General features: G+C 41.4%; 1 protein-coding gene across 4 annotated transcripts in view; it reads left to right on the forward strand.

The window, feature by feature from the left end:
• Positions 1–32: 32 nt before the first annotated feature.
• Positions 33–20,531, forward strand: part of GALC (galactosylceramidase) — a 45,180-nt gene continuing 24,681 nt past the window's right edge. Inside the window, exons 1-7 of one of the 4 annotated variants that reach the window (XM_066276310.1) lie at positions 33–235; positions 11,010–11,078; positions 11,340–11,403; positions 12,825–12,938; positions 15,212–15,351; positions 17,621–17,659; positions 19,126–19,256. In XM_066276310.1, coding sequence (XP_066132407.1) covers positions 41–235; positions 11,010–11,078; positions 11,340–11,403; positions 12,825–12,938; positions 15,212–15,351; positions 17,621–17,659; positions 19,126–19,256 — 752 coding nt within the window. In that variant the 5' untranslated portion in view covers positions 33–40. Of the gene's footprint in view, positions 236–405; positions 421–450; positions 599–11,009; positions 11,079–11,339; positions 11,404–12,824; positions 12,939–15,211; positions 15,352–17,620; positions 17,660–19,125; positions 19,257–20,531 lie in introns of those variants that run through there. The other 3 variants (XM_066276311.1, XM_066276312.1, XM_066276313.1) reach the window with 3 other exon arrangements.

Consider the following 20,531-nt stretch of genomic DNA (forward strand, 5'->3'; position numbering starts at 1 on the left):
GACCCGCCTCCCTGAGCGCCGGTGTCATGTGACCCACACAATGGCCGGGCGCCTACAGCAGGCTTCCCAGCAACGCCGAGGGAAAGCCATGACAGCCGCCGCGGGTTCGGCGGGCCGGGCCGCCTTGCCCCTGCTGCTGTGTGCGCTGCTGGCGCGCGGCGGCGCGTACGTGCTCGACGACTCCGACGGGCTGGGCCGGGAGTTCGATGGCATCGGCGCGGTCAGCGGCGGCGGGGTGAGTGGCCGCGGGTGGGTGCGCGCGGGGCGCCGCCCCGCCCCGTCCCGTCCCACAAGCCCCCGCGGCGCAGCCCCGCGTTTGGTCGCGCTCCGTGCTGCGCGGCTGCGCCTGCGCTCGCCGGTCCAGCATGAATCCGTACCCGCGGGTTTCCCGATGAGCATCCCGCGGTCCGCACAGTGCTGGTTAGACAGCGGCAAGGCTGGGACTGAACCCTCCCCCGGGCTCTGGGGCTGTGCTCGCCGCAGAGGGGGCGCTCTGGAAGGCTTGCGATTGAAGTCCCGGGAGCCGGGGAGCCTGTGAGGGCGAGAGGATGCCCCAGTCAGTGGGATGCTCGGACCGAGCCTCTTCTCTTTTAGGGAGGTGGGTGGCGGGGTCAGAGCGCTGGACCGCTAGTGCAGGGTGCAGCTGGGCTCTTGCGGAGGGGCCAGTGGCAAGGAGGTTTTTATTTTTTAAAAAAAATTTAAATTTTTTCTATTACACTTTGCATTCAACATTATTTTCTATTAATTTCAGGCGTACAGCCCAACGGATTGACACTCATATAGGTTACACAGTGTTCCCTCCGAAAATTCAGGTGCCCACCTGGCCCCATAGATACCGTAGTTATTATAGTATAGTTGACTGTATTCCCTGTACTTTACCTTACATCCCCGTCCCCATCTGTAACCACCAATTAGCACTTCTTCACCCCGCCCCCCCCCCCCCCCCCCCCCGTTACTAACCTCTCATCCCTAACACCCCTCCCCTCTGGTCTCTGTATCTTAAGTCCCAATAGGTTTTTGTTGGAGGCAGGATGGGTGCCTCTCCGCCTCTTTAGTGAAGTAAGAGTCCTGACATGATCTGGGACTTTTTTTTTTTTTTTTTTACAGAGACAGTGGGGCTTCAGCAGACTGAGTAACCCCTTGCAGTGACCTTGAGTCCAAGTTGATGAGCCTTGCTCAAACCAGATGAGCCCGCACTCCAGCTAGCGACCTCGGGGTCTCAAACTTGAGTACTCCGCATCCCAGTCCAACACTCTATCCACTGCCTGGTCAGGCTGGGACTTCTTTTTTAAATGGCAGGGTGTACTAGTATCAACTGATAGTCTAGGACTGTTTACTGTTGGGTGGCTGTGTTGCCTACAGATGGTCAAGGCCCACGAAGGGTGGTGAGTTGCCCACTGGGTCAGTGCCTCTGGAACTCATTTTTGTGTTCAAGGAGAGGGAAACTGGGTCAAGAGCCAAGACAGTGATTAGCCACCCTGAGGGTGTATGAGAATCACATGGTGTGCTTGCTGAACTGCGGTATACAGAAAAGTTGCCAAGACAATTCTGAATTCTCATCTACCCTGAAGCAGTTTCTCCTGTTATCCACGTGCCACATTATTACCGTCCATTTGTTGCAACCAATATTGACAACATGAATAAAAGTCCCTATTTCCCTTTATATTTCCTTAGTTGTTACCTAATGTTCTGTTTTTTCTGTTCCCGGATATGTTACATTTAATTGGCGTGTCTCCTTAGTCCTCTTTGGGCTGTTAGAGTTGGGATGAGTTGGTGTTATTTGGACGCTCCATACGATTTGGGTGCGGAAGACCTGATAACCACTCCAGCTCTGCCCAGGATTGTGGGGGATAGCTGATAATTTCCTTAGCTCCCTGGTCACGCTGTCACGTGGCCTCCAGGTGTGGGAGCTTACTTCAATGGCATGGTTGATCTTGGCTCCAAACTATATTTACTTGATTTTGTCTCATGTTCTTTGAAACCTTTGTCTTATCTTTGTGTTATACTTGGTATCCTTTGCGTCCGTAGCGTTTATAGTGGCAGACCTTTGGGTGAGAGGGATTTTCTTTTTTTGTACCCCAGATCATAGCTAAAGCTAGTTTTACTTGAAAATGTTAAGGCTGAACTCTTGAATGGGTTGTCTGTTGCGTTGAATTAGATGGTGCTTGTATCCTCAAGTACAATTCAGAACTAGCCTGCATGCTTGCTGGCTGGGTGGATGTGTTATGCTGGTCTCATCCTATTGATAACCAGTGTTGTGGCTGGACTGGTTCTTATTATAATTGCAATGCACTCAGCAATAACCATCAGGAAACGTGGGAGGAATATGGTTTCTTACTCACAAATCCAAGAAAGCACAAGCTTATTGTTCTATATCTCACTGAACACCTGGGACCACATAGCAAGTTTGCAGATAGAGGAAAAGAGAGAAGGAGTGTCTGCTTTTATTGAGGTGAAGGGTAGGGGCCTACTGTTTTGAAGACTCACTCTATTGGTGCTTTAAACTTAAAAAGCCCCACCTTAACCTGGCTCTTTCTCTAGCTGAGTGGATGGCAATGTGTTTATTTGAGATAGCCATCTTTGAAATGGGTGCTTTGAAGTGGATGCCTCAGTAATCAAAATGTAAACCTCGCACTTGCATTGTGAAAAAGAAGAAACCAGCTCTCAGGGATTACTGTGCAATCCATCCTTGATGAGGACATGAACTGCCTGGGTAGCTGATATACTAAAAGTCAGGGGTAGTTGTAATGCAGAAAGTATACATCTAAATAGGATTATAATACTAAAAGTCAGGGGTAGTTGTAATGCAGAAAGTATACATCTAAATAGGATTATAATACTAAAAGTCAGGGGTAGTTGTAATGCAGAAAGTACACATCTAAATAGGATTATAATAGCACTCCTATAAGATATAATTAATTATACAAGCAATAATAGTCTGGAATCCAGTCCATAGTCATTTTTCCAAGCTTGAAGGGGCCTGCCATGAAACCAGGTTAGTGATCTAGGGGTCTTAGGGATCTGTTCAGTGTTCAGTGGTTTTGGTAATATTGTGAAATATTTTCATGTCTTGGGCCATCTGGTGTAAGTAGGTCTGCACCTGTCCTAAATTGGTAGATTGCTCCATAGCTCATCGAACCAGTCTCTTAATCCTGAGAGTAGATTAGTTCAGATAAAGGGTAATGCCGGTGGGCTTCCAAAGTTAGGCCTACATGGTGGTAAGTGTTTGTATCAGGTTCTTTAAAAAGGCATTTCCATGCAAACAAAAGAAAAACAAGGGTTCATGGTTGGCACAGACTATAAACCCAGTCTGAGTCCTGAGAGTGGTTAGTTGAGATGATTTCTAAAGGTCAGGCTTGAAGCGTCTTCACGTGGAGTGAGGGCACGCAGTGGCAATCTGACAGATTTCCTGGTGTGTAGTTTGGGTGTGTCTGGCGATCGTTCTTAATGGCCCACAGAGCAGCAGGCACAAGAGCTGCAGTGGGGTTTCTCTGGTTTGTGCCAAGTTGCCCTCTTCAGTGTGCAGGGCGCCAGGGAAAGGGCAGTTTTAGTGCTCAGTGAGTCCGGGTCAGAGGGTGGGAGAAGAATCGGAAACATCAGTGTGAAGAGTTGTAGCCAGATGTTGTAGGAAACGAGGAGAATTCAGTCTCCAGTCCAGTATACAGGCAGAAGACCTCAAAACCTGGAATCGGATAGCCACAAGGGAGAGCTGTAGTTTTCCAGTGGAACATAATTTTTCTCTCTACAGCCACCCCTACTTTTATCAGAGATAAGACTACTTTGTTTGCAGAATTAGTCTAGTTTCCTTTAAGTTGGCCTCATTATTTATATGAGTGCAGCAAAAGGCTCTTTTAGGTGTGCTTTGCCGGACCTTTTCACAAGGAATCTTAGATTGGATTCTCTAAGTCTCTCAAGGTTAGAAAGCCAAGTCAAGGACTGGTCATCAGCCTTTGCCTATAATACCTCTAGATTTGGGCAAATTCCTCTCTTTTTGAGGTTCCTAAAATCTGAGGTTTCTGGACTTGACAGGAAGTGATCTTCCTTCCTCACCAGCTAAGGCTGCTGGGTGTTAGATTCAGGGAGTACTGGAGCTGCCAAAGAGTGTAACTATTGCAGGAACAGTAAGTGCTGATATGGCTCCTGTGAGGCTGGGAACAAAGAAGGTCAGAGACCCTTATCAGAAGTTTAGGTTTGAAATTCGCCACTAAGCTAAAACCGGCCCCTGTTGCTATGCCGGCCCCTGTTGCTATGCTGCCTGTGACCTCCCTAGCCAATAGCTAAACTGCCACATCTGCTTCTGTCCTATGCTTGCTCACTTAGGATATATAAGGGCTTGGCTGTAAGCTCCAGGTGCGGCTCCCATTTGCAGCTCCTTGTGGGCACGATGTCTCCGGACATCTCGGGAGTTCGCCCCTGCGCAGGTTAAACTGGCCAATAAAGTAACATCTTAACTCCTGAAAGTCTCCAACATTTGTTCTCGTACCCGGTGGATGCTACACTGGGAACTCTGTAAGCGAAGTACCAGGCTGATTTTTCCAAGGGGCTTATCAGCTCCATAACGCCAACCTTAGTTTCTCAAATCTGTTTGCTTATATCTTGACTCTATATATCTCTCAAATATGTCATTCCAGTCACAGCCTTGGAAATATAAGCAATGTTTCCAATTGTGTCCTATTATAAGAGGGACAGATTCTTAATTCAAATAACTATGTTGCCAAGAAATAAAAAATATGGAGCTTCTGAATTCCAGAGGGACAAGGTAGGGAGAAAAATTGTTTCCTCTTTGTTCAGGAGGATGTACTCTATCAAATTCCTGTAAGCCATAGACAGCTCAAGACAAAAAAGTTTACTTAAATCTGGAAAAAATAAAACATTAAAGAACCGACAATGTTTTAAATAAAAAGTCATAAAAAATACCCCATCATGATTCCATGTAACTCTTGTTGATCTTTTGTTAGCAGTTCTTTTATTTACTTTTTAGGTGAGAGGAGGGGAGATAGTGAGACAGACTCCTGCATGTGCCTGTGCCGGGATCCACCCAACAACCCCATCCAGGGCTGATGCTTGAACCAACTGAGCTATCCTCAGTGCCTAAAGGCAACTTGGACCACTTGAACCACTGGCTGCAGGAGAAGAAGAGAGAGAGAACAGGGAGAGGAAAAGGGAGGAAAAGCAGATGGGTTGCTTTCCCTGTGTGCTCTGACTAGTAATCGAACCCAAGACATCCATATGTCGGGCTGATGCTCTATCCACTGAGCCACCGGCCAGAGCTTCTGTTAGCAGTTCTGTGAATCCCGTTTTACCTTAGGTTCTGAGCACTGTCACCCAGTTCAGTGGTATGATCTGGAAGTTATCAGAACCCTCTAGGTTAGAGTGCTTTCCCCCGAGTCTCCCTGAAGCACTTCTGGAGAAACACTTTTGCAAAAGCATCAGAGTAAAACAAATGTCCAAAAATGTCAAAAAGACTAAAAAAAAAATGACTATGTTAAAGATCTGATGAGAGTTGATTATAATGCAGTTGATAAGGCAATATGGTTATTTCTGTTCATACATCATTTTAAGTTAACTAGAATCCCAAGTGGGAACTTGATACCAGAACAAAGTAGGTGTCTAGGAATTTTATATAACATCTGGAACACATATTAGTACCGTATACGAATATAACTTAAGATTTAGCATTACTTCTTATGTGATAATGCTTCCTATGTATTTTATTATATCAAATAAGCCTAATTGGTTTAACATCTTTGTAAGGAGGGGGGGGAGAGAGAGAGAGAGAGAGAGAGAGAGAGAGAGAGGAGAGAGAGAGAGAACAAATCATTTAAGATATTCCAGGAACCATCTAGAACAGTGGTTCTCAACCTTTCTAATGCCGTGACCCCGCAATACAGTTCCTCATGTTGCGGTGACCCCAAACCAAAAAATAATTTTGGTGGCTACTTCATAACTGTAATTTTGCTACAGTTATGATTCGGAATGTAAATACCTGATATGCATTATGTATTTTCCGATGGCTTTAGGCGACCCCGCTGGGGTCGCAACCCACAGGTTGAGAACCGCTGATCTAGAAAATCCCCAAATTAGTTTGAAGTAAAAAAGACTTCATTTAGAATTTGATGTTGGGAAGTTTGTCAAAAATATCAAAAGATTTTAAAGCCTTGATTGAATAGGATCATAGGTTACCATGAAATAATACCTTCTTTCAACCAAAATGACAAAGGCTTTGCAGGCAACTAACTGAAAGTAACCTAGTTGTAAAAAGAGAAAAACTAGCTCATTTAATAGAGAAGTATCAATTTTCTTAAGTAACCAAAGACTTGATAAAGACATAGCATAGGAAATGATTTTGGTAAAAAGCAGGATCTTTGTTTCCTATGTAGATAGCTCAAAAGGTTAAAAAACAAAACTCTTTCACAGTCTTATCAAGACTAGACCAACAAGTTCAAGGAAGCTCTGTCTTTTAACATATGAAAGGGAATTAAGTTTTAGTTTTCTCTAAGTACATTATTTATTAAAGCCTCTTTCAAAAAATACTTCTAGTAAATTTATATCATGTTTTAGCCAGCATGACAATGCAAAGTCAAATTCTCTTCCTCTCTCTCTGAAACTTTCTATATCCATTTAGTTTGTCTGCTTTAGGACAAAATCACTTTCATTTTCTTTAACAAATAAGCATTTTTATACCTCATACATTTTTTTTTAGCCAAAATACCTACTTTTCAGACATAGAGATGTTTTCCTTATTATTTCCAGTAGTTTTAATTACATTTATTAATTAGAATTCTTAACTTAGAAACCTTAATTTCTAGGCAAAACAAGGAAGCATGAAACTGTGAATGATAATTGACAAATTTATAAATACATTTCATAATTTCTATAAGAATATACCTCTTAATTTAATAGTACAGTTTTTCAGGACATATTTACTAACAGATCGAAATATTTTCAGATTCTCTGTAATAAGAAACCATAAGTAGATAAGCCTATGTTCAGTAATTAATGTCTTAGCATTTTATATTATTTGGCAATTTTATTATTGGCAATATTCAATGAATTGCTATCATTTATCTTTAACTTGGCAAAACTCTAAGGTTTCAAGTTATCATAAAGATTTAGGTTACTATTTTTAAGAAGACGTACTATAGAACATAATTATCTTTGGAAAGAGGATTCCTGGCAATCAAAGCTGAAGTCAGGCACTTGCATGACAAAAATAAAAGCCCAGGTACAGGCCGAGACTACACTACAGTGGGCGACTTGGTGTAGCCACAGGTCTGACCTGCTGTGGAAAAAGTAAGTATTCTCCCAACCCAACTGATTCTTCTTGATTTCTACACTGTTATTTCCTTAATGTTGCAATGTCACTCATGGGGACTGGCACGCATCAAGGTGTCCTGTGGACTAGGGAGCCACTGTATTTATTTACTACTACCGTTTTCCTTATTTTTTTGTGGTTTAAACCTAGGATAGCTAGTATATCATAAAACGAGGACCCATCTGTCCTGATATCTGGACTTGTGATATTAAATCCAGCGTTTAAACTTGCTGGAAATGGAAGTCTTTGACTATGTTTAACTCGCTTTAAAATTATTAAAATGAGAAGAGTTGTTTCATAACTCAGAGTAGGTAGATCTTACTGATAGTGTCCATGTGCGTAAAGCATTACTCATCTTAGAAGCTCAAATACTGATTAAATAGAAATGGTTGCAACACAGGATTTGCACACCACTTGAAACTTCTTTGCCAAGTCCCTGGTCTTGCAGGGTTTGTGGCAGTGTTTGGAATGTTCTTTACTCTGCATGTCCCATAGGAAAGGCCGTATGGTGTAGTAGTTAAGAATGTGGACTTAAGAGCAGATTGCCAGGGACCCATCTGGTTCCCTGTCACAGCTGTGCAGCCTTGGGAAGGTTACTTAACCTCTCTGTGTCTCAGTTTCTTTCCTGGGAACACAGTGATTCCTGCCTGGTAGGAGTTTTGTGAGGATATACGTCAAGTAGGTAGGATGGCGTCATGTACGTGACTAAAATTGGTTAATATCATCCTATTTCATAGCTTAGGGAGGAGGAAGTTGACCCAAGGGTTTTAAGTGACAATCCTGTTCCAATGTGGGCATACACCGCCTGCCACTTACGGAGAGCTGGCTCTCTGCCAGCTCCTGCTCCGAGGCTTCCTCCGCTGCTGGTTAGAAACGGCTCCAGGCCTTATTCAGGGAATATGATTAACAAGTTGGTAATTGTTATTGCTTGATGGCGCATTTCCACATTTGGCTATAATGACTCTTAACACTACTGTCATTGATTAATCCTTCTGCATTGGATGTGACCTTGGACTTGCAGTAGTGTAATGATATAGTGTGTTTGGTTGAAGTTGGCACTTTCGGCGTTAAGGATAGGAGTGCAGAGAGGGCAAATTAACCCCCCAAACAGCAAATCACACCATTCTACTGGCACAGTGCAGGGCAGGAAGCAGTGTTTACGTTGGATCAGAGATAGCTTAGTATGCAGGTATAGTGTTCATTCAGTTACGGAGTGCCTACTGAGGTATTTGAGGCCCTGCTAGTCTTGACGCTATTTGAGAACAGGGACTGTATTATTGAACACAGTTTGTGTATATAATGCCTGTCCTTGAGAGCTACCTCTGTGCTAGCCACTGTGCTAAGTCCTTTACATACATCTGATTTTAGTTTTAGAACAGCTGAGTGACTAAGATAACCCACTTTACAACCTTTGCCTTTGGTCGCGGTCACATAGCTCATAAGTGATAGAATCAGGGTGCAGTTAGGTTGCCTGTACAGGGCAAAGAACGATACTATAAAAGATATTAAATCCCTGTGTATTGACTAAGAATAAATGGGCTGTGAGCTTCATTAAGACGTAATCCCTGTCCTCAGAGAGCTTAGAAGTGAGAGCAGTAGAGCAGCCACTAGGGCACAGGGATAAGAGGCGGGTCTGGTGCCTGCCGCGGGAGCCCACAGGGAGGCGTCTTTGTCAATCAAACCAGTGGGGAGGAGCCGTGGGACCTCCCCTGAGGGGTGGGTTTGTGCCAAAGGCTGGGGGGTGACTTGGAATTGGCCGATTGAGGATGTGGAATGTGCATTCCAGAAAGATGAACGAGAAAGAGCAGTTTGGTGTATCTAAAAGGAAGATGTGAGAGGGACGAGGGATGTAATGTCACAGTTAGGATCCAAATAAGGGATTTGGGTGTAATATGGAGCAGTTTCAACTAGATCCTGAAAGTTTTTCAGGGAGGGTGGGCTTGGTAGGTTTACCAGGGGTAGTCAACCTTTTCATACCTACCGCCCACTTTTGCAGTCAAATGCTCTACCACTGAAAAACTGCCCACTTTTGTATCTCTGTTAGTAGTAAAATTTTCTAACCGCCCACTGGTTCCACAGTAATGGTGATTTATAAAGTAGGGAAGTAACTTTACTTTATAAAATTTATAAAGCAGAGTTATAGCAAGTTAAAACATATAATAATAATTACTTACCAAGTACTTTATGTCAGATTTTCACTAAGTTTGGCAGAATAAATCTTTATAAAACAACTTACTATAGTTAAATCTATCTTTTTATTTATACTTTGGTTGCTCCGCTACCGCCCACCATGAAAGCTGGAACGCCCACTACTGGGCGGTAGGGACCAGGTTGACTACCACTGGAAACCAATTAGATTCATGATTAGATTTGTGTTTTGGGAAAATTAATCTGGCAACGAGTGTGGAGACTACAGTATGGGGAGGCAGTTGGGAGGCTCTGAGACCAGTAGGCTATTCTAATCATTGAGTGGACTAGATGGAGGCAGTTGGGTTGGAGAGGAAGGGATGGACTGTTCTGATAGCAAGGAGGTTGTAGTGACTGAAGTGGATGAGAAGTTTGGTGGAAGGGTGTCCCTAAGTTCATTGGTTAGGCAGATTGTTGTTCCTTACTAAGATAGCAAATGCGGGTGAAGGCACAGATTTAGGAGAATGGGCTAGGTTTGGTGGGGGTCCTTGAGGGGGCTGAAGGGTCTGTGGCTCAGTGGCAAAGACTGGGAGGTACTGGGTGTGACGGAGATTGATATGGGCACCACCAAAATGTCAGCGGTAGCATAAATAAAACAGAACGTTGAGTCCCATAAAAGCCAAGTATCCTGTACTTGTTGTACACCTGGCAAGGTGTCAGTGGCTTGAAGCTAGGGTTCATCTGGCTTCCACACCTAGCGATGTGTCAGTGTTTCATAATGAAACCTATTTGCTTTCTTCCCCTTGTTTATATTGCTCCCCAGAGGATACATCTTGCTCAATTCCTGGTTTTGTGATCTCTTTGTTCAAGCAGTCATCAGATACAGTTAAGGTGGTCAGGTGTCAGTCCTTGTACCTTCCACCTCTGCCGCTCCATGCACTCTGATGCCAGTCTTGTGTGAGGTTTTTTCTTAGTACAGCTTGGCCTGGGGGTCACTGTGAGGTCATTCTGAACCATAACAGCACTTACACATCTCTCACAGGGAAGAGAGTAGTGGTTGCTTTCAGCGTCGCTGCTTTGGGATATTTTCCTACAGGATGTTGAGGGTGAAATGATCTGAGATTCATTCCTCCCATCCTGGCCCCCAGATACTGTGGTCGACAAATGGTCTTAAGATAGAGAACCAAAGTTTCCTTTCTTTTCATAACCACTCTCTGAGTCCAGGCGCTCAAGATAAATTTGTAATCATGAGGTTCATCAATAGACTTGCCAAGCTTACCTCCCAGCCGACCCTCGTCTCAGTAGAAGAAAAACTTGCTTGTTGTTTGGAACCAGTGTTTTAGCTATTGGACAAACTATCGCCCCATTTGCCCAGTGATGGGAAAAATAGATGCAGGCACAAAAATAAGTAAATGAAATAACTTGGGAAATGACTTTCCACAACTCAGCTTTGTGTAAGAGTTGGCTAAATATGGGCATGCTAGGTGGAGTGCATAAAGCACTATGAAAAAGTATTCACAATTGGATTTGCTTTATTCATACTTTTGAAACTTTTTATTTTTTTTAGGCAACCTCCCGACTTCTAGTAAATTACCCAGAGCCTTATCGTTCTCAAATACTGGATTATCTCTTTAAGGTAATGGAAAAAATAATTATTTACTGGTACCCGTGATTCTTTAGAAACTATGGTGAACATTACCAATAGATTTTTATCACCTTTACAATTCTAATTTTTTTAAAAAATAGCAAATTACTTTTGTGATAAGTTGCTGTTAATTTGAAGTTTTGCTTTGGTTTTCACATCCGTAAAATCAAAGGCAGCAATGAATAATTGTCTTGAAGTGTTGTGTCCTTCATACAGTGAATCACAGGTTAATACTGTTACTTCTTTCTCCAGCCAAACTTCGGTGCCTCCTTGCATAGTCTAAAAGTCGAAATAGGTGGTGATGGGCAGACAACAGGTAGGAGTATTTGGGAAATGGGATTTCCCCCCATCATTTGAATCTATACTAAAACTTATGGACTGTGATATCGGAATATAAATAATACCAACATTTTTTGATAGTAATTATTTCTTAGTAAATGGTTCCTTAATGTTCCCTTTTCACTCTAGTTATTTTTTAAAACATTGTATCAAACATGCATTTTTCCCATCAAAAACTTTAGATTATTTAGTTGAAGTATTCAGTAGTAGACAAATCCACAGTTTTGTAAAAGCTGTGTTGACTAGACCAGTGTTTTTCAATTGCTGGTCTGTGGGCTGGTCCACTAGAAATTTTACGCCGGTCCACAAAAGAGTTAACCACCTGATGTTGTATGATCATCAGGTCATAGATTATAGACCCAATGATCTTAGTCGAATTTGCTTATGTTCAGGGTGATTTCTGCCTTAGCAATCCCTGAAATAATTCTATTTTCACCAGTCCCCAAGTGTGAGAAGGTTGAAAACTACTGGACTATATAAAGCATGGAAACAGTTTGGAATTGTATTGAAAAGTTGTAAAACAACTTTTAATATTGTAAGACATGTAGGGTCATGTAAAACATGTAAAAACATGTAAGATATTATTAGCTTTGAATAAAATAGGTGGTAAAAGTATAGGTAATCAGTATTGCAAATACATAGATTTTGTTTTTCTTTTCAAAGAAACTATTTTTAACCACCAGATCTTCAATCTTCATTGTGACCATTTTGATTGACCTTGTATATAGTATATGTAGTCAATTAAAAGTTTATGGGCCAGTAGTTTCCAGGAAGAAAAAAAAGGAAAGAAAAAGGAATTTAAATCTCTCAGTGATTATCTACAGCTTATTATTTATAGGTCAGATTTATTTTAGTGAACTCTAGACTATTGTTTGTGCACTCGTGTTCCTGTTAGTGATTTGGAAGTAATTTCTGTTAAACAGCTTTATCTGTGTGGTGGTCTTAGTGTTTATGTTGAAAGGAATGGAGTGTGAGAATTGGGTCTTTGGAGCCCAGGGATTCATATGTAGGGTTGAGAAGCTGGAAGTTAAGGCAATGTGCACTTAAAGTTGGATCTGGGGATATGAAATCCCCACAGAGACCAAAGCCCAGCAGAATGTAGCTCTAGGGATTTGCAATTATATGAGTTGATAAAACTTAACACTGCTTATAGCAGGAAGTTGTGGTTTTATTATTTAAGATGCTTACGATGCTTAGGATAATGCAAAAAACAAAGATGAAATAATAGGCTTTGATCATCCTTCCACAAGTTATGTAAGATTCTTCTTCTTTGCCCACTTCAGGATTGGAACTGGATCCCACTTCTGTGAAATGTGTGTGTATGCGCGTTGGGGCGAGGGGCCCTAGTGCGCACCATTGATGGATTGCTTCCTTTCTCCTTTGCTCTCTCCCATTCAGATGGCACTGAGCCCTCCCACATGCACTATGAGTTAGATGAGAACTATTTCCGAGGATATGAGTGGTGGTTAATGAAGGAAGCTAAGAAGCGGAACCCTAATATCACGCTCATGGGTAAGAGGTGAAGCTTGCACTCTGTTTTCCTTTACCTTTTAAATTCTGGATCATGTATGTGGAGGCTCTATTAATACTGAAGTAGTAATAATGTAATTAATACTACCAGCATGCTACCAGTAGCAAAGCTTGTGGCAGCCACAATCCTTTCTTTGCTTTTATTTATTATCTCTGATCTTTATAATAACTCTGGAGTACGGCGTTATTTTCCCATTTCACAGAAGAAGCAGTCGAGGCTCAGAGAGGTTATGCCACGGATGTAAGATCAGATCATTAGTGAATGGCAAAATTAGATTTAGAAACTATTCCATTCTGTTTCTGCTTTTTTAATGCTAAACTGCTTTCCTCAGCAACATTTCTCATCAGAATTTGTCAAAGGGAAATGCCGTTTATAAAACTGTATATTGCCTGCAGTAGTATAGTCCGGCTGTCTGTAAAATTGCGTGTTATCTGTAGTAGTAGACCGCATTTCTAGAAGCAGTACTTACAGAAGGTTTTCCGTTTGGAATGTCGGCCAGGCGGTGGTTCCTGATGGAGGCACTGGGGGTACCGAGCAGGCCAGCCCCCCGCCCTTGTGGAGCTTGGCTTCTAGCGGTGGGATCATTGACTGTCAGAGGGACTCCATTCATTTCACAGCTCTCCTGTAGCAGTGTGCACACACTTGTAAAAGATTGCAAACGTACACAGTGATGCCATATTTTCTTCATTTGAAATGAGCTGGATTTTTTGAAACAGGCTCGCCTATTCAGACTAAGTTCAAGTGCGATTGATGAAATCTATTTTATAGACTTGGCTTCAAGTGATTTTAAAAATCACTTTCAACAATTAAATTAAAGGGCAAGTGTAAGTTTTTCTAAATTAAAAAAGTGAGGATTCAGTGTGTTCTTTGTAAATGGACTTTTGTAAGAAATCCCAAAAATGTTTGGAGCAGTAAAGAGCACCGTTGAGCTCAGCACTTCCTTGCCCTGTGGGCTGGTTTCAAGGTCAGTTCTCATTTACATGGAGAAAATCGGGCAGTCTGAACCCCATCCAAACAGACTTACACAGGGCAGGCCTTCACAATGGATTTGGCTTTTCTTTGTTTCAAATGCTCCATTACTTTAATGTCATGTTTCTTATGTGAATACACTTAGGCATTCCTTCTGAGTTTAGAAAAAGAAACATTTTTTTCATTTTTATTTTGAATTTTTCAGTGGTGAACTACTAGATTGGTAACATAAAAACAGGGAATTTAACTATTGAGTTTATTTTAATGAATTTGTAACAGAATTAGGATTTAGAATTATAATTAGTGCTTCTCTTTTTTTTTAAAATTTATTTTTACCTAAAATAATGAGAGTATCGGAACAATGTGGATTATTTAATCTATGCTGTTTAACAAAGGTATATTTTCCCTATTGCATCATTGGCATTTGTATTGATTTAAGGGCAAACTAGTTTTGCTAAATTTGATGACCTAATTTGTATTTTAAGTAACCTTGGAAGTGAATGAAGAATTTGCATTGTACTTCCCTCGTGGGAGTAGTTAAGCAGAAGACTTTCAGAAGTCTTTGATGTGAGCTCAGGGAACAGAAATTGGATATTGAATATCTCCTATGTAGGTGGTAGTGATGTTAAACTAAACTGTGTTATATTTCTTTCTATTGGTAAGTATCTTTGAGAGACGTGTTTGTTTTTGTTGTTTTTTTTTTTTTCTTTCTTTTTCTTGAAAGAAAGTTTGGAGTTGTTGAATCTGACTCCGGGGATCAGTAAGGAATTCTAGTGTCCATAGGCTGGAAGATTCTAGTGTCCATAGGTTCCTTTGGGAGATTTTGTACACGGTGTATAACAGGGGGCCCCAAACTACGGCCCGCGGGCCACATGCGGCCCCCTGAGGCCATTTATCTGGCCCCCACCACACTTCTGGAAGGGGCACCTCTTTCATAGGTGGTCAGTGGAGGAGCATAGTTCCCATTGAAATACTGGTCAGTTTGTTGATTTAAATTTACTTGTTTGTTATTTTAAATATTGTATTTCTTCCCGTTTTGTTTTTTTTTACTTTAAAATAAGATATTTGCAGTGTGCGTAGGGATTTGTTCATAGTTTTTTTTTTGTAGTCCGGTCCTCCAATGGTGAACTGGCCCCCTGTGTAAAAAGTTTGGGGACCCCTGGTGTATAATCTTTTCTTTAGCCATATCTGTATTGGCTTTCTGCTTCGCCTGTGTTCTTTTTTGTCCCCTCTGCTTTGTTTATAACAGTGCCAGCATTGTCACACCCACTGCCCCTCTCTGCAGGATTGCCCTGGTCATTCCCTGGCTGGCTGGGAAAAGGCTTCAACTGGCCCTACGTCAACCTTCAGCTGACTGCCTACTATGTCGTGACCTGGATCGCGGGCGCCAAGCATTATCATGATTTGGACATTGATTATGTTGGGGTTAGTAATATATTTAAAACATGCTTAACTTTGGGATTTTTTTTTGTAATTTTTAAAGTGGCACTTTGATGAGCAACTGTTTCATGTCATGAGAGTAACTGGTTGTGTTGGTGTCTGACAGTACCATAAATTAACTGCAGGTTCCTCCTGTTCGTCCATCTCTGTTCTTCTCCCTTTTGAAAATGTATTCAGTATTTTCCTCTCCTGAATTTTTTTTTCTTAATGTTAGATTTTGGAACCACCCACACTCAAATTCTCCTTCTTCAAAGCTTTCCCTGGGTTCTCTAGTTCTAATGACAATACTATGTTTATGATACCGTTTAATGATTGATCTCATTTTGCTCTGTGAGTCTTATGTTGTCCCAGACTAGAGGGTGGCAAACTTCCTTAAAGGACCAGGGAGAAATATTTTAGGTTTTGTAGGTCAAAAGGTATTATAAAGCATGTTATGTAGGTAATTATAGAAGCATTTAAAATGCAACCATTTTAAACTGTGAGAACCATTTTTTTGCTCTCAGGCTCCAAAAATACAAGTGGTGTGCCAGATTTGGCAGGCTGTCTGAAATCTGCCTGCCTTTGTCCTAAACTGTTGTTTAAAATAGCTTTAAAAAACATAAAGCATATCTTGTCTCTCCAGCTGGTCTGTTGGCAGGCTGGAGGCCTGCCTCAGACTGCATGGTACCCTACAGCGCCTTACGCACACGTGTAGTCGGTCGCCAGACGCTTTTGTTTATTAATATGCCATCTATCAATACTGACTTTGAAAGTTTTCATGCAGTCAGCAAGCAGTTGTTGAGCTCCTGCTGTGTTGCAGGTACTGTGACTGATGTTCCAGGGGTACCAGGATTAGTGAGCTCTTGAGGAGTTCAGTGAGAGAGTAGGGAATGGAACTCACAGACCGCGGCATCATGGGAATGATACAGGCCACGAGGGGGCACCATGGGCTCTGAGCCAGATGCAAGAGGGCACTTGTTTTTATTATCTTTCTCTAAATTATAACTGAAAATTAGTTTGTACTTGAGAAGTTTCTTAAATACTAAGGTATTTTTAACCCCTAGCCAGACTAAATGCAGGTTTGGGTCTAATGGTATTCTGTTTTCATAAAGTCACATTTAGAAACTCTTTCTGGTAAACAAGGGCGATTCCCATCTCTTTTAGACTCTTGCCAATCACATGCTATGGTGAGGAGCTTCTTTGATATAGAAACTCTCTCCTATGTCACCAGAGTAAACAGAGTTCTGGCCCCTGGGCTCTGGGCCCAGCCCTGTTACTAATGGTTTTCTAAGCTGCAAGTCATGGGGGTTCTCTTTCAACTCTAAATCCCCAGGCTTCCTGATCCTAAACCTGAGAGATCTGTGTATGTTCCTTTTATCCTTATTAAGACTGTGCTTTGGTGATGTAGCAAATCATTGTGATTCTCTGTGTGTGCTAAACAAACTACTCCTGTGTGGTGTACTTATGACTGCTTGGCTTTCAAGTGTGCCTTCGGGAATCTTGTAGGAAGTATTACAACAATCCCTGTGTCTTAGAGGCCTCCAGGGCCAGCGCAGCTCCTGCACAAATCTCCTGGTCAGTGTTTGTTGAATGACTGATTGAATGAATATTCCATTTTTGGAAACCTCTGGAATAAACAATTTTTGAAAATACCCACAAATATTTTAAGATTTTTTTTTTTTGTATTTTTCTGAAGCTGGAAACGGGGAGAGACAGTCAGACAGACTCCCGCATGCGCCCGACCGGGATCCACCCGGAACGCCCACCAGGGGGCGAAGCTCTGCCCACCAGGGGCGACGCTCTGCCCCTCCGGGGCGTCGCTCTGCAGCGACCAGAGCCACTCTAGTGCCTGGGGCAGAGGCCAAGGAGCCATCCCCAGCGCCCGGGCCATCTTTGCTCCAATGGAGCCTTGGCTGCGGGAGGGGAAGAGAGAGACAGAGAGGAAGGAGGGGGGGGGCGTGGAGAAGCAAATGGGCACTTCTCCTATGTGCCCTGGCCGGGAATCGAACCCGGGTCCCCCTCACTCCAGGCCGATGCTCTACCACTGAGCCAACCGGCCAGGGCCAATATTTTAAGATTTTTAAAAAATAGTATTTCAATTTTAAAAGTTATGCTATCTTATACATAGCTATAAATGCTATAACTGGTTATCCTCTAAGAAATGGCTTTTCAGGCGCTATGAAAGGTGATGAGAGAAGTGGCATGTATGAGCATCTCTTTTTTTCTGACACTTAAAAACTTTTCACTTCTGGCTTTTTGATTTTTTGTTTTGCAGATTTGGAATGAGAGGTCATTTGACAGCAATTATATCAAGGTCTGTACAACTTAAAAATCTTTTAATCTTTAAGTTATTAGTGAATAATTCTTTTATGGTTCCATGGAAAGTAGTAGTAAAAACTGTATATATATTATTTTATAGCACAGTTATTTGTTTTGTTACTTGTGATACAAAATTTAAGCAAAATCTTAATATTTATATTCCTGATTAAAGCATATGTAATTTCATATACTCCCAAATTTTATATATATATAAATATATATATTTATATTTATATATATATATATGTATATATAGCTATTATGGGTCTGTCTGACTCATTACATTCTAATTCAACCTCCCTTGGTTTGAAAAACTATTTTACACAATTTAGACTTCATTTCTTTCCTCTCAACCTTTAGTTTACCTGCAGTAAAATATCTCAGGATATGAAAACTTCTAGTTTGTAATTGCTATTTTATAGCAAGATTTTATTGGTATTTGTGTCCTGTTAGTTAAAATGAGTTCAGTACTGGCAGATGAATATAGGTGTTCAGGTTGGATAAGGTATATGACCATATATTCCATGCAGTGTAGTGGATGGCCCTTCGAAATAGTAAGGATTTGTTTTTAAGAGTAGAAATGAACATGATTCAAACACGCGATTTATATAAAAATGGCAGGACTATTGTTTCTTTTATTTTTGCTATTTAGGTTGTATCTTAAGATTTACCTTCGGTTTTCAGTGATGTGGTTTTAAAATTGTGTTTGGAAAACCCCACTTAGGTGTGAGCGTGGTGGATGGAAGGGATATGTGAGTCTCAGGACGGTACTGAATACCAGAGCAGCCGCTCTGTGCTTTGGTGATTTATTTCCTGTTAAGATTTAGCTTGTTACTTTTCACTTTACTGGGTGGATAGTCCTACTGGCAAGTTTTTATTGCCTGTCATGTCTCTACATGTGAAAGACTTGAGGGGCACAGAATGGACATTTATTTCTACTGCTAGTATGGTACAACATATTGAGAACAGTAATATTTTTAGTAACGGCAGAATATTTAAAGACACTGGAAATACTCAAAAGAAAATTACAGTTTAAAGCGTTTTACCAACTGGCATGTTTAATATGAACTCAATTTTATTTTGTGTCTGCATAAGAAATTTCCTGAAAGAATGTATACTGATATAATAGTGGTTATTTCTGGGTAGTACTATTTTTTTTTCACTTTCCACCCTCCTGTCCAAATTTTCTATGGTTAAACATAATTTTGAAAGCAAAGGCAAAAATTCCTCTAAAACATTTTAACCTTGTAGTTTAGTTTATTGCCTTTTTACATTCCCACAAATATGGACATTATCATAATGCTTTTATTTTCCATAGGGAGCACATTTCTACTGAGAAATAATATTGACACTGTTGTCCAGAATGCTGATTTTTAAAGATACTTTAGCTACCTTGGTCGTAATTCAGTCGATGAAAAGTCATCTGTCACCTTTGCTCTGTTTGGGTTCTCTCTCCAAAAGGTTTTAAGAAGAATGCTGAACTATCAAGGTTTCCAGCAAGTGAAAATCATAGCGAGTGATAATCTCTGGCAGCCCATTTCTGCTTCTATGCTGCTCGACGCTGAGCTCTTGAAGGTGATTGATGTTATAGGGTAAGGAGAGTTTCCCTTTGAGAACTCGGTTTCTGCTTGCTTGCTCTGAGCATGGACTGTGCCTTTCCTTTTGTGTTTTCCTCCCCATTTGATTACGTTTTCAGAAAGTAGCTTTCTGGTGTTTGCTCAACTAAAGCCTGTATAACTGATGTTTCATTCCTTTTTCTTTGAAATGTATGAATCTTGGGGTTTTTCTATGACAATGAAAGGTTTTGGTAATTTTTAAAAATTGTGTTACTGTTTACAGTAATAAAACATGGCATTGTTTAGATTAAGGGGCAGAATGGTATTTATATTTTAGAAGTTATTAAAGGCAATGTTGTGAAATTAGTTCCTGCCTTTCAGACTTCCTGAGGTTGGGAGTTCTCTCATGTTCTGATCGCTGACCATGACTTCTGTTATGTCCCCTTAGCCAGCAGGACGGCCTTGACCCTGCTCCGAGTCCATTCCGCCCTTCAGCCTTCTGGGCCTTGGCCTCAATGGGTCCCAGCAGTATTTTTTTCCCCATCTTATTTATTTTATTTTATTTTTTTCAGCTTGATTGAGAAATAATTGTCATTCATCACTACAGCATAATGATTTGATTTATATATAGTGAGATGATTATTACAATAGATTTAATTAGCATCTGTCATACAAAGGTACACTAAAAAGGAAAGAAAAATTAATTCTTATGAGAGCTCTTAGGATCCTGCTCTCTCACAACTTTCCTATGTGTTGTGTAGCCGTGTTAACTAGTCATTACACTGTATCTCTAGTCAGTATTTATCTTATAACTGGAATACCTTTTGATTACCTTCCTTCAATTCTACCCCCACCACTGGCCCAGCAAAAAAATAATAATTTTTTTTTTTTTGAGAGAGAGGGAGACAGACAGACAGGGACACACGGACAGGAAGGGAGAGAGATAAGAAACATCAACTTATTGCAGTACCTTAGTTGCTCATTGATTGCTCTCTCCTTTGTGCCTTGACCAGGGGCTCAGGTGACCCCTGGCTCAAGCCAGCAACCTTGAGCTTCAAGCCAGTGACCTTTGGGTTCAAGCCAGCAACCATGGGGTCATATCTGTGAGCCCACGCTCAAGCTGGTGAGCCTGCACTCAAGCCGGCAACCTCAGGGTTTCAAACCTGGGTCCTTAGTGTCCCAGGTCGACACTCAATCCACTGTGCCACCTCCTGGTGACGCCCAGCAAACGTTTTTAAAGTGAATTATAATTTTACTATTCATTGATGATCCTCCTTCCCATTTGTGTGTGGTTATGTGTTTATCTCATCT

Source organism: Saccopteryx bilineata, chromosome 4 (assembly GCF_036850765.1).
Source record: "Saccopteryx bilineata isolate mSacBil1 chromosome 4, mSacBil1_pri_phased_curated, whole genome shotgun sequence".
In the NCBI taxonomy this organism is placed as follows: domain Eukaryota; kingdom Metazoa; phylum Chordata; class Mammalia; order Chiroptera; family Emballonuridae; genus Saccopteryx; species Saccopteryx bilineata.